Raw genomic sequence first — 14,515 nt, 5'->3', positions numbered from 1 at the left:
GACGCAGCACACACGCACGCTCATGCACGCAGATACACATGCAGCGTGAACCCCGCGCATCCCACCACCCGCCTCCCTCCACGCACCAAGCCCCATTCCAGCACACACGCACAAGTCGAGCACTCGGCCTCACACCGGCACACACTGCATACCTGCGTCACCCACGCGCTCTGACACAAAGGGCCCCCCGCATGCACCACGACACCCCTACCTCCTTGCAGAGCTGAAGGCCTGCCTGCACACACGCCGTACTCACCGGCAGGTTCTCTGGATCCATTGGAACAAAGGCCGATTTCTAGCCGCCTGGCCCACCCCACTCCCAGCCCACGGGGGATTCAGTGTCCACTCTGCGCCTCACAGCAACACATCCTCCTCTGCCAGCTCTCAATCCTCCCCAGCCACTGGCAAGGATCCTGCCAGAGAGGCTGCGGTCCACTCCCGTCTGCTCCCGGAGGCGATGGGAGGTTGAGAAGAGGAGGAGAAAGAACCAGGTGGAGCCAGGGAGGGACCTGCCTCCCGCTTTGGGTGTTTCCCTGTTTATTACTGGTTTGATACCCAGCTGCCTCCTCAGCCACCTGAGAGGTCACCTGGGCAACCAGATGAAGCGCCAGGCACAGGGGAGAGCCTCAGAGGCGCCCCAGCTGAGGTCTGGGGAGGGCCAGGGAGCCTGCAGGCCAGGGGCGGGGCCACCCGGCCTCTTACACCTCTGTCTTCCCCATCCTCCTCTCACCAGGAGACCCAGTGCTATTGGGACATTGTGCCATCCCGTCTTGGAGAGACAGGAGATGAAGGGAGCCTAACAGAAACCCCGCCCCCACACACAAACCCACAACACACACCCCGTGCCCCCAAGTGGAGGGCGCCCCACAGGCCTGCTCATCCACTCGCCCCAGTACTCACAGAGCTGTTGGGGGGGCTCCCTCTGCCGGACGCCTGGCCGGAACCTTGGGGGACACTGCCCTGCAGACCCTGGGCTGGGGGACCCGGCACCTGGAGGCATTGCTGTCCGTGTTTGGGGCCCTGACCCCCTCTGACCACTGCCCGTGGGCTCAGCCGGCGTGGGGAGCCAGGGAGCAGGGGGATGTCTGTGAACGACAAGGACACAGAGGGACAGCAGCTTCAGGGGATGGGAAAGCATGGACGCAGGACCCAGAGCAGCTGAGGTGCTGAGCCTGGGACCCCAGGGCAGCCCTGAGAACACACCACACCTCCCCACAGCTGCCCACCGCCCCCACCTGCCAGTCCTCATAGGCTTAGTTAGCCAAGCCCACATTGGCCATAGGGGAGGGGGCGGGGTGTTCCCATCTCTCTCTCTCTCACACACACACACACACACACAGCCTAGAGCCACCAGCAGTAGCTCCTTCTGATGATGACTGTCATAATCTCTTACAGTTCCCAGACACGAGGAGGGCAATTGCCTGGAGGTAGGGTGGGTGGGCCACTTCTGGAGAGACACCCTGAATTAATGCCAAAGGTTTAGTCTTTAAGGTCCCTCCCAGGGCAGCAAGAGAAGGGGGCACCCTGGCAGCCCCCACACCCCTGAAGAAGACAGACCAAGAGTGGGCTCAGGGCAAGGGTGACCTCTGACCCAAGGGCCACCTCCGGGGCCCTTGAGGGGTCTCCACACCCCTGCTGCCCCACCATGGCCTCAGAGCTGCCCAGTCTCTCCCTCTCCCAACACCCCAGAGCAGCTTTTCAGGGCACCCGGGGTGACACCTTGGCCCTGCCGCGAACTGACTCTGAGGTCTCTGAGCCTGCTTCTTCAACTGTAAAAGGAGGAGACTCCCCCAAACTTACAGGATTATAGTGAAAATGAGAATGAGAGATTCACATACAAAGCACCTGGACAGTCATTAGCCTGCAGGTATGCAATAAAAAGTGGTTATGATCATTGTTCTTATTCTTTTCATTTTAAACTTCTTGTGAGCAGAAATCACACCTTATACATCCAGTCGGTAGCTCAGTCAGTAAGGAATCTGCCTGCAGTGCAGGCTACCCGGACTCATTCCCTGGGTCAGGAAGATCCCCTGGAGATGGGAATGACAACCTACTCCAGTATTCTTGCCTGGAAAATCCTATGGCCAGAGGAGCCTGGAAGGCTACAGCCCATGGGGTCGCAAGAGTCGGACTTAAAGACTAAACGGACGGACAGAGTTAAACATTAAATGTTAAACTTAACAGACGAGTTAACGACTAAGCAACAGCCTAGCCCTTAGCACCTGCTGAATGAAGGAACGAATGAATGGACCAAAGGCAGCTCTTCCCAGTTAGAGCTTCTGGTCAGTTACTGGGTTGAGGAGCAGCCCCGTACATGTACCCAGCTCTCTGCTGGGCAGTTTTGGGAGGACTGGAACTTGGGTCCCTGGGCTTGAGAAATGTATCAATATCATCACTTTGTGAAGATGCTGATGATGTGCAGGAAACACAGCAAGCCAGCAGGTAAAGACTGTGGGCTCTGGACTATATTGAGGGAACCAGAAAGGTGGGAAGTCAAAGTAGCTTCAGGAAGGGTAATAAGCCTGAATCTGAGTTTTGAAGCATCTGGAAGGCAGGGGACAGAACCTAGGGGCAGGAATGGGTATGCACGCTGGTGGGGCGATGGGGGCCTCCAGTTTAGGATATCAGGGGAGGGGCTTCTGTCCTCAGTTCCCAGTCTTGCTCATCCCTCTCCCCTTGTGCATTTCTGCCCAGATCAGAACTGAGAGCAAGACTGTGCACCCCAGGGTGTGTGTCTAAACATACCCTGAAAACCTCCATGTATGTCTAAACAACCGGAGACCATCCTGATGAGTACCTGGGCAGGTGATACAGTGGATGCTCACTCAAGGTCCATACTTCCTTGACAGCATTCAAGGAATGAATTCACACCAGTGACCCTGGTAGCTCAGATTAAGAGGCAGCCCAAAGCTTTAGTCACACCACTGTCTGGGAGCCACCATCCCCTAAAGGAGCCACTGGGGCTTTGAGGCTGGCCTCCAGGGCCCCACTGGCCATCCTGGCCACTGCCTCTGCTGGCCCTCTGATATATGGATCACCGCTGCCTGGGGTCCTGCCTTCATGCCCGCCTTCTCCCATAGCCAGCGGTTAGAGAACACCGTGTAGCTCAGCCGTTCCAGCTCCAGAAAGACATTCCAGGAAATACTGGCATTTTGGAGCGCTCTCTTGGGCTTCCCTGTTGGCTCAGACAATAAGGAATCTGCCTGAAATGCAGATTCAATCTCTGGGTGGGGAAGATTCCCTGGAGAAAACGGCAACTCACTACAGTATTCTTGCCTGGAGAATTCCATGGATAGAAGACCCTTGCGGGCTACAGTCCCTGGGGTCGCAAAGAATCGGACACAGCTGAGCGACAAACACACATACACAGAGTTCTCTTTGCAATACCAACTCCATTTTTATTTCCCTTCTTGCATCATTCACTTGGCTCTTAGCACAAATGGCCTCGAACAGGAGATCCCTGGGTGTTTGTGGCTTAGCCACCCTCCTGGGTTCTGGGGGTGTGATACTGTGATTTATTGTAAAAACAGATAATTTGGCCTTTGTTCGGTATCTGCTACAGCGCTCCTAAAACCCTCAGAATTTCCTAAGTGTGGAGAGCAATCAAGGTGTCTTTTGTTATGTTAACGAGGTGACTTTTGGGAAGCTCCCCGCTAACCTAAGTATGGGGCCTGGTTGCTAGGGGAACTAACCTTGTGATGAGAGGGTGGACCTTGCAGTCTCCCCTCCCCTTCCTCCACCTGCCCTCCTGGGAGGGCGTGGGGCTGGAGATTGAGCTTAGTCACCATCGGTGGCCGGAAACTTAGTCAGTTGTGCCTGTGTAGTGAAGTGCCCCAAAAGGATGTATTATAATCAGTCATGCCCCTATAATGAAGCCTCCAAAAGGATGGAGTTCACTGAGCTTCCAGGTTGATGAACAAGTGGAGATGTGGGAAGAACGGCACATCCAGAGGGCATGGGATTCCAGGTCCTTCCCATGTATCTTGTCTTCTGCCTCTCATTCATCTGGCTCTTCCTGAGTTGTATCCTATCCTTTAATAATAAATCAGTGATCTAGTGAGTAATGCTTCCCAGCTGGATCAGTGGTAAAGAACCCACCTGCCCATTCAGGAGATGCATGAGACTTGGGTTCGATCCCTGGGTCGGGAAGATCACTTAGAGGAGGGTATGGCAACCCACTCCAGTATTCTTGCCTGGACAATCCCATGGACAGAGGAGCTTGGAGAGCTACAGTCCAAATGGTCGCAAAGAGCCAGACATGACTGAAGCGACTGAGCATGCATGCATGTACATATGTACATGTGCAAAAGAATATAACCCAGTTATAAGAAAGACTGAAACAATGTCACTAGCAGCATCATGGATGGACCTAGAGATTACCATACTAAGTGAAGTAAATCAGACAAAGAAAGACAAATATCATATGATATCAGACAAAGAAAGCCAAATATCATATATCACTTAATGTAGAATCTGTAGAAATGAGACAAATGAGCTTATCTACAAAATATGCTTCCAAGGTGGCTCAGCAGGAAAAGACTCTCCCTGCAATGCAAAAGACACAGAGACATGGGTTTGATCCCTGGGTCAGGAGGATAGAAACAGACTCACAGACACAGAAAACAAACTTAGGGCTACCAAAAGAGAAATGGGGTGGCTGCTGCTGCTGCTGCTGCTGCTGCTAAGTCGCTTCAGTCGTGTCCGACTCTGCGCGACCCCATAAATGGCAGCCCACCAGGCTCCCCTGTCCCTGAGATTCTCCAGGCAAGAACACTGGAGTGGGTTGCCATTTCCTTCTCCAAAGCATGCAAGTGAAAAGTGAAAGGGAAGTTGCTCAGTTGTGTCTGACTCAGCGACCCCATGGACTACAGCCTACCAGGCTCCTCCATCCCTGGGATTTTCCAGGCAAAAGTACTGGAGTGGGGTGCCATTGCCTTCTCCGGGAAATGGGGTGGGGGAAGGATAAATTAGCAGTTTGGGATTAGCAGATGCATACTACCATATATAAAACAGATAACATGGTCCTACGGTAGAGCACAGGGAGCTGTGTTCAATATTCTGTGATAAAGCACAACGGAAAGGAATACAAAAAAGAACAGGTATGTATACATACAAATGATTCACTTTGTTGTGCATCTGAAACTAACACAACACCGTAAATCAACTATACTTCAAAAATGAAATAAGACAATAAGAAGCATTTGAATCTGTTGGCTAGCTACTGTCACCCCAGCTCACCATTCATTCATTCACACATTCAAAACCATTTAATAATCATTTACCACACACTTTGTCCTGTCCTGGATGCTGAAACTTGAAGCTCTCAAAGTCTACTTGGGGAGACAAATGGTCTAAATCTGTAACTTTAATATATAATAAGGGTACTAAATCACAGAAAACTTACCATTTTTGATAGGTCCCTATGACAGAGACTTGGGCTTCCCTGGTGGCTCAGACAGTAAAGAATCCACCTGCAATGAAGGAGACCCAGGTTCGATCCCTGGGTCAGGAAGATCCCCTGGTGAAGGAAATGGCAACCCACTCCAGTATTCTTGCCTGGAGAATCCCATGGATAGAAGAGCCTGGCGGGCTACAGTCCATGGGGTCGCAAAGAGTCGGACACGTCTGAGCAACTAACACTTCACTTCATGAAACAGACTACAAGCTGCTTACCAAAATCCATGTTCTCCGCTTCTCCCTGAACACACAGCTAGACCATATTTCCGAGCCTCCCTGATGTGGCCACGAGACTGAATTCCAGCCAGAGGAATGTGAGCAGAGTGTTATGTGCTATTTCTAGGTCTGACCCATCAAAACCTTCCATGACTGCTCCTGCGCACTCTTTCCCTGCTCCCTGATAACTGGAGCGGCAACCCTCCGGGCCACTCGGAAGTCACGGATGAAGTTGGCTGAGCCCCCATCATCCTGCGCCCCTGAAAAGCTTTTGGGGAAAGAGCCACCCTACCAACTTGTTCACCCACCCAGCCCTACCTCTTCAGCAAGCAGTGCACTCTTGTTATGCTTTACTCCTTATTTTTCAGTCTGTTCATTAGAGCAACTAGCTGAGCACAAGGTGCCTCCACTATCGATGTGGATAATAATAAATAACTTCACTTACTAGGCCTTCCCTGGTGGTCAGACGTTAAAGAATCTGTCTGCAATTCAGGAGACCCGGGTTCGATCCCTGAGTCGGGAATATCCCCTGGAGGAGGAACTGGCAACCCACTCCAGTATTCTTGCCTGGACAATCTCATGGACAGAGGAGTCTGGTGAGCTATAATCCATGGGCTCACAAAGAGTTGGACACTACTGAAGGACTAACGCTTGCTTACACAGGCAGTAATTCAGCCCACAGAGATACCATCCATACTCGTACTACAGAGCCTTGTTCAAACTCCCCCCAGGTTGACAGACAACGTACCTCCCTCGTGCCTGCACGCTCCAGGCTGGGGGAGATGCTCAGAGGTAGGGACTGGACGTCATCTCGGGCCCTCACTGCGACCTGGCACACAGCAGGTGCTCAAGGAAAGAGTGGATACAAAATCGAGATGCCGAAAAGAAGAGCATAGAGGGATTTCTGGTCAGTCGTCTCTTCTGCGCTTGGTGGTGTGGAATTTTGGAGCTTGGGGAGGGTGAAAAAATTGAGAGGATTTGTCACCAGCAGAACTGCATTTTAAGGAATGAAAAGAATGGATGTATGTGCATGTATAACCGAATCAGTTTGCTGGTGACCTGAAACTAACGCAGCACCATAAATAATGCCACTCCAATATAAAATAAAAATTTCATTTAAAAAAATGCTAAAGGATGTTCTTCACGATGAAGGGAAGTGACAAGGGATAGGCACTGGGTAAGAACTGCTGCAGATGGGAGAGTCTTGTATTCCTTTCTCACAAAGGTGAGGAAAAGAGGTTGTAAGTCGTTGGTCAAAATGGACTATTAGCCACTGCATTTTCTACAGGCTACAAGCCACTGTGCGTCGGTGCTCAGTCACTCAGTCATGTCCAGCCCTTTGAGACCATGTGGACTGTAGCCGCCAGGCCCCTCTGTCCATGGGATTTTCCAGGCAAGAATACTGGAGTTGGTTGCCATTTCCTATTCCAGGGGATCTTCCCAACCCTGGGATCGAACCTGCGTCTCCTGCACCGGCAGGTGGATTCTTTGCCACTGAGCTACCTGGGAAACCCATAGGCCACTATTTTTCAAGCTAGAGGTTGGTTATCTAATGATGTGAAAGATAGTCGGTTATCTAATGGTTTGAAAACAGCATGGTTTTTTTTTTTCAGTATAATAGAATAGAATGGACCAGAAAAGTATAAAACAGAAACACCTCTTTTTTTAAAAAAAAAAGACACAATAAAATAAATGCCCACATGAAAAAGAATACCCTTTCTAAAAAGCTACTAATGAAACTACACCTCATTATGCTGGGCAATGTCTTATATGTCACACAAATACCACTGTGACATTCTTCTTAAAGTTTAATGCTGATGAACTAGTCTCATTTTCTTAGGCAATGGGACCCATGTAACTTATTATCTCTTTTCTGATCTGCCTGTCAGGAGGTTCATAGGTAAGTTTTTGCTCAATTACAGTACCTATTCTTGTCTAGGTTTGGCTGATATAATAATATGTTCCCAATCTTTCATTCTTTGGCATTTGCTCATTTTCCCTTAAGTTTTATGGTACCTAGGTTTTCCTTTCTTGTAATTTGTTTGAAGGTTGATAAATAAGAAATAGAAGTAGTTACTGATATAGCAAAAAAATAAAAATGAATTTAAAAAGGAGTTAGGGTCAAGAATCATTACCAAAATATTTTAAAAACCAGTATTTTTTCTATTTAATTATTTTCAACAGGCATGTATCATTACTTTTAAATTCTTTAAGCTATTTTTAATTAGTTTATGATGAATAACAAGCATCAGTGATTGCTAGAAAACTGTGAGTTTTCCCATTTTTCTAGAAATCAGTGAACAAGTCAGAAGATGTGAGGGTGGGACTGCCCTGGGGGTCCAGTGGTTAAGACTCTGAATTCCCACTGCACAGGGCACAGGTTCAGTGCCTGGTCAGGAGCATAGAATAAATAAAAATACTCTACAAAATAAAAGGAAATTTTTTTTAAAAAAGGAGAAGATGCAAGGGTGGCATGCTTTATATTTGTGTTTGCTACACAGTAGGGGAAGGATCTCATCCAGCTCCTTGAAAGAACTGTCATCTTTTTGTAGTTTCAGCGCAAGTTAACATAGATGGAGAACTGTCAGCCAGATGGACTTATAAATTATTTGCTTAGAGTTTCTGGAAGGAGGGCAGGGTTGTCCATAGGAGCCAAAGAAAGACTTCTAGTACACCTTGAAATGTATTAATACTATGAAGTGTGGAAGTATTATTTGCTTCAGTCATGTCCAACTCTGTGCAACCCCATGGACTGTAGCCTGCCAGGCTCCTCTGTCCATGGGATTTCCCAGGCAAGAATACTAGAGAGAGTTGCCATTCCCTTCGCCAGGGGATCTTCCCAACCCAGGGATCGGACCCAGGTCTTCTGCACTCCAGGCGGATTCTTTACATTCTGGGCCACCAGGGAGACTGTAAAGTATAGCTGTGGTTAATTTCATTGGTGTGGTCTGAACAAGCCTGTTCTTGACCCTGCCTCCTCCTTTCACGTCCAACAGTGAGTGCAGTGGTGACCTCAGGGCACCAAGAGTGGCGAATGTGAGGTCCTGACGGTCTCAGTGTGCGCATGCCCTGTTGATCCTTGCAGCTCCAGCACTGAGCGCTGGCTCCACAAGTGTGCTCTGAACTGGTGTGCGCTGCCCCCCACAGGTGCGTAGTGTGTGGATCCATAGACGTGATCGTGAGCTGGGATTACCAGAATCCATCAGACACTGGGCAAGTTCTCCGCAGGCAGTGGGTCAGGCTCCCAACGTGCCTGTAAACCATCAACATGGAATTCAGGCAGCCAGTGATCCCTAAAGCATGTCCCCAGTATGAACCACAGTAGCGCGTTGTCATAGGAGTTCAGTGATGACAGCTGGCCTTCTTAGGTTTGATCCCACTAAATAAACTAACCCTGTTGACTCCAGACTGGAAGCCGTGTCAAGGCAAGCTTTGCCTGGAATATGACCACAGCATCAACTATCAGCCTTGCAAAATGAATATCTCCCTAAAGGCCCCACTTCCACCCACACTTCCACCCACCCCTTCCTTGCCAACATCTACACTTCCCTTCTAATGGTTCCTGAAGAACAGAATGAGAGCAACAAGGTGAGGTGGTAGGGAAGTGAGTTGGAATTCCAACTTTATCCTTCACTGATGATTCACGGTGAACCCAATGTAACAGGGGTATTTCCTAACCTCTCTGAACCTCAGGTTCCTCTTCAATGACATGGATTTCATATTGACCCCAAGGCTGTTGGGAAGCGAAGTGTGGTATCTGTATACACAGTGTCTAAATATGTCTCCCCTTTCTCTTTGAAAGTCAAAAACATACAGCCTGAGCCCCAAGACTCCATGTGATCTGGCTCACCCTCTCTCTCACCCTCCAGGCACCGGGTTTCCCCCCTGACTTTTTGGACAGCCCAAGCACATTGCTGCCCCAGGGTCTTTCATCTCTACTGCTGTTGTTTGAGGGCTTCCCTGGTAGCTCAGCAATAAAGAATCTGCCTGCAATGCAGGAGCCGCCGGAGACACGGGTTCAATTCTGGGTCAGGAAGATCTCCTGGAGGAAGGCATGGCAACTCACTCCAGTATTCTTGCCCAAAGAATCCCATGGACAGCAGAGCCTGGCAGGTTATGATCCATAAGGTCTCAAAGAGTCGGACACAGCTGAAGCAACTTAGCATACACGCATGCCGTTGCTTGATCATTCTCCAGGTGTCCACGTGGCTGGCTCCTTCTTTGAAGGCAATCCTTTTTCAAACTCCTCCCCCCCAGCAACCTGATCACAAATACAGACAGATTCTACTTTGTAGCTAGAGGCCAGATTCTCATCTCTAGCGGTCAAAAGTTTCTGTTCTTCGTGTGCTCTAGGAAAGCCAGGCTGCTCTCAGCCAGCTGAAGTATCCACAAGATGGGTGGATTAACAGGAAATCAGGTCCTCATTAGAGAAAATGAAACACAAGCCCCACTACAGCCCTCAGTGTCTCTGGCCCCCCACCCTAGTCCTGCCCCACAGTGGAAGTGGGCAGAGAAGGGACAGAGAAACTGGACCAGACAGAGCCTGAGGCTGGTGTTTGGAACCCACCTCCCTGCTCACACAGTCTCCTCCATCGGCCAGCAAAGAGGCCCAGGGCCCACCTAGAAGCAACTCAGAGAGCAGCGCAGGTGCCCAGAAAGGACCTGCTTAGGTTCCTGGCTCCCAAAATGATGGCACGTGGCAAGCCACAGTGAAGGGACGATTGGGCCCTGGATGCCCAGAAGCTGGAGCAGGTTTCTGATGTCCGATCCCAAGAACAAAGCCCAGACAAGTTGTCTTGTCACCCTCTGGAGGAGGCCCCTCTTGTCTAAGATCCTCACTCACCTGCCACCTGACTTTGGGGCTGAGATTTAACCTTGCTCGGCAGGAACTTCTGCCCTAGACCAGCATTCACACGGTCACAGAGTGTCTCTCCACACGTGCTCACGCAGTCCCAGACTCACACCTGCTTTCCAGTCCCCTGTGCCCACTGTTCATGCCAGTGAAGTGAGCAACTTCCCCAGCCCCCGCCACTCCACGCCTCTCTCATGAACCACTGGAAACAAGACTCCAGACAGAATCCCTTTCTGGGCAGGATCAACCCCACCAAACGCACGTGTGTATTCAGTATCACCTGGAGAGGCAGAAGGGTCATGCCCTGCTCCCCTAAACGCTGCCTCAATTTGCTTTTCCTCTTAAATAAGCTCCGGGAGAAAGACATGCCTGTTCTTCCCACGGTGTAAATGCCCTTCCTGGGGTGGATAACGGCTGGGGGAGACTTCCTGAAATTGTGAGGATGCTCCAAGAGGCTAAAGTCAAGTTGCAGGGGGTGACTCTGAACCTCTGCCCTCAGCAGACTGTTTCTGAATTAAACCTCAGTTGTTTGCTCATCCATTCAGTTGTGCTAAACACCCCTTGACTTGTAACAAGAAGATAAAGAGATTGGAATTGGTCATTCATCAACAAAAAGCTGCTGCACCAATCCCCTGACTCTTGTCCTGCCTCTTTTCTCCTTGATAGGACATGAGTGTCCAGGAAACTGCTCAGGTGTCCCTCGCCTTCCGAGGGTGAGAGCCACCCCAGGGTGAGAAGTTGCTGGTCTGGGTGCCCCAGCATCCGGGGGCACCTATTGCTCCACAGACAAGTGTGGGACCCCTGAGCTTGGAGTCCCAGGACAGGGCGGTCTTGGACTGAACAAAGGGCTTTCATGTCAGGGATCATAGACCTCCCCTTCACTCCCAGCCCCCTCTCCGTCCTGCAAGATTCTAGACGCTCAAGACCATGTCCATGCAAGGGAGACTCACCACGCAGCCCCGGGGTCGTGGCCATGGAGCGGGCGCACCGGACGCGAAACCCCGACTGTCCCGCGGCCGCGCTGGCGTCTGCACTGGCTTACTCAGCCGCCGGGCTAATTCCATCTCGGCTCAGCTCCGTCTGGACGTGCCCGCCCCTGCCTGCTGCTGCTGTCTCCTCCCCCATCCCTCGCTGGGCCACCCGGCCTCCTCCGGCTGCTGCGCCCTGGGCGCACCGGCCGCTAGTCGCGCCACGTGGAGGAGGAAGCGCGTTCCCGCCGGCGGGTTGAGTCTGGGTCACGCTCGGGTTAATGAAGCTGAGGGGCCAGACCGTAAGACTGCGGCTCTCCCTGCCCCGAGCGCTGCCTCCTAACCTGGTTCGGGTGTGAGCACTCAGCCGGATTATCTCTTGAACCGTCTGCCGGATGGTTTCCAATTCCGCCCGGAAACCCTGCTTCCCGCCGCCCTGTCGCTGATCGCCTGGGTTGGGGGTGAGTGCTTCCCCCGCACACCTGCCTGCACTCTACCCGCCACCAACTGTCCCCACCTTTCTGGAGACTGAAAGGAGCAGAAATGGAGGAATCTCGCCCCAGGGACAGGAAGAGGGGCTGCAAGTGGTAAGGGGAGGGGCAGGTTTTAGAAAAGCTTCCCAGGGAGACTGTGGGACCAGTTGAGGAAACAAATGTTGAAAGCTCCATCCTAGGAAAAAAGCTCCATTTCTCTGGAATGGCTTTGGTACCTAGTCATGGGCAGGGGGATGGAAAAGAAGACCTCCAAAGGGCCATTCTGCATGATGAAATCTACAATTCCAAGATGCCCCTAAGTTAAGCGACTGCATTAATATCAGAGACCCAGAAAATGAAAACAAAATGTGTTAACATATGTGTCAAGTTGGCTCTGTATGACCACAGACTTTCCCATCTCCCATGCTGATAAGGTGGGCTGGTGGGACTGCTCCCCACTTTATGCATGCATGTTCAGTCACGAAGTCATGTCCTACTCTTTTGGAATCCCATGGACTATATAGTCTGTCAAGCTCCTTGGTCCATGGGATTTTTCAGGCAAGAATACTGGAGTTGGTTGCCATTTCCTCCTCCAGGGGATCTTCGTGACCCAGGGATCAAACTTATGTCTCCTTCACTGAACGCGGATTCTTTATTGCTGAGCTATTGGGGAAGTCCCTCCCTACTTTGTACATTATATCAATTGATGATGAACCTGAGACTGTAAAGGGAGTCAGAAGCTGAGCAGAAGGAAAACCAGAAACAGCATGTGCCCACCTCTGGCCCGTCCCTGGCGGGCTATGTCCTGGCTGCCAGGAGTAATCAAGGCTGATAAGGATACAGACATCCACTCCCTCAGCACCCTTCTCAGAGCCTTCCCCGAAGGAATGAGTTATAATAACCGTTCTATGTCTTACTGCCTGTGTACCCATTTCACAGATGAGGAGACTGCAGTGTAAAGGTCAGGCCCCATATCTCTGATGGCTGAGCTCGCTCCAGAGTCTATGTTCTAACACTTGGATCCTGGCTCCTTTCTCTCCCAGACACGCCCTTCACTCACTTCCGGGAACCCTTCCCTATGTGTTTCCAATGCCAAGAGGACTAGAAACATTTCCACCTTGGTTCATCTCTTCTCTCTCTCCATACTCCCTGAGACTCTTCCTAAGACTCTCACTTTGGGGTACTGTCCCATCTGGTCTGAGGGTGACAAGACAGAGAGTCCTGGGAGAAGACTCTTGAGAGTCCCTTGGACTGCAAGAAGATCAAACCAGTCAATCCTAAAGGAAATCAACCCTGAATATTCTTTGGAAGGACTGATGCTGAAGCTGAAACTTCAATACTTTGGCCACCTGATGCGGAGCCAACTCATTAGAAAAGACCCTGATGCTGCAAAGGATTGAGGACAGGAGGAGAAGGAGGTGACAGAGGATGAGATGGCTGGATGGCATCACCAACTCAATGGACATGAGTCTGAGCAAACTCCAGGCGATGGTGAAGGACAGGGAAGCCTGGCGTGCTGCAGTCCATGGGGGTCACAAAGAGTCAGACACAACTGAGCAACTGAACAGCAAGAGCTGGGCCCAGACGCAGATCCACCTTGGAACGCGTGCAGAGTGGGAGAGCTCCTGGTTCACATGCCGCTACCTGATTCTCCTTCAGCATCCTATTTACCCTGCTCCCTGATGTAAAAACATGTAAAAAAATTTAAATCAAAACATGTGATTTTTCAAGTTTAGCTTTTTCCTTGGTAGTGAATCGTCCTGTCAGTAAATATGAGAACTCGGGCTATGGGAGCACTGGGAAATTGACAACCTCTGTTGAAGAAGTAGCCTCCCACTGAGTTTCTCAGAGCCCCAGCCACCAACAACACCTAGTCCTGGGGTGGAGCATCAGGCGATCAGTCAGAAGAGAGACAGCTATTAATAATTCTCTGGCCCCAGATCTGCTTTCCCACAGAGACCTTAGAGACTACTCAAAGTTGGAGGTGGGGTGATGCTGGATAGAGGGCGACAGCCTTTGAATTATTGAGCAGTTATATAAAACTTCTACCCATCCCTCCTTCCCTCCACCTGGCTAAAACTCCCCACCAACGCGACTCAACGGAACTCAAGCCGTTTGCCTCCAAAGTTATCTTCCCTGGAGGTTCTTGTCCGGCGGAAGCAGAAAGGCCTAAAAATGCAGCCCTCCCTGGTTCCGGTGAGAACAAGGCTGAATCTGTCAGCACGAGATCCACGTGGCTCTTGCCCAGGTGTCCAGGTCCTTGGGTTCTGAACCTGGCCTTGCCACCAGCGGCTGTGTGACCTTGGGCAAGTCACTCAAGCTCTCTGAGCTACTTTCATCCTCAGTGAAGGGACAGGAGAGGGCAGTGGATGAGATGATGTCTAAATCATTTCCAGCTTCATTGTCCAGTGCCTGCACTGAGTAGAGTCTCTCTCGGGGGTGAAAAGGATCTGACGTGAAAGCCTGGGCTCCCACTCTCCAGCCCCCACCTCAGCACCCGGCTCAGAGCAGCCCAGCCTCTCAACCTGGATGAACCACCAGCCTTTGAC

The 14,515-nt window shown here is 50.9% G+C and overlaps 1 protein-coding gene across 1 annotated transcript in view; it reads right to left on the bottom strand.

The window, feature by feature from the left end:
• Positions 1-5,683, bottom strand: part of ANO2 (anoctamin 2) — a 335,990-nt gene extending 330,307 nt beyond the window's left edge. Inside the window, exons 1-2 of the mRNA XM_052640077.1 lie at positions 5,674-5,683; positions 901-1,085 (exon numbers count right to left, since the gene is read on the bottom strand). Of these exons, the coding sequence (XP_052496037.1) occupies positions 901-1,085; positions 5,674-5,683 (195 nt within the window). The remainder of the gene's footprint in view (positions 1-900; positions 1,086-5,673) is intronic.
• Between the last annotated feature and the right edge of the window lie 8,832 nt (positions 5,684-14,515).

The sequence above is a fragment of the Budorcas taxicolor genome, chromosome 5 (genome assembly GCF_023091745.1).
Source record: "Budorcas taxicolor isolate Tak-1 chromosome 5, Takin1.1, whole genome shotgun sequence".
NCBI lineage: Eukaryota > Metazoa > Chordata > Mammalia > Artiodactyla > Bovidae > Budorcas > Budorcas taxicolor.
Note: the sequence above shows the minus strand (reverse complement) of the source record. Positions and strands in the feature narration are given on the sequence as shown.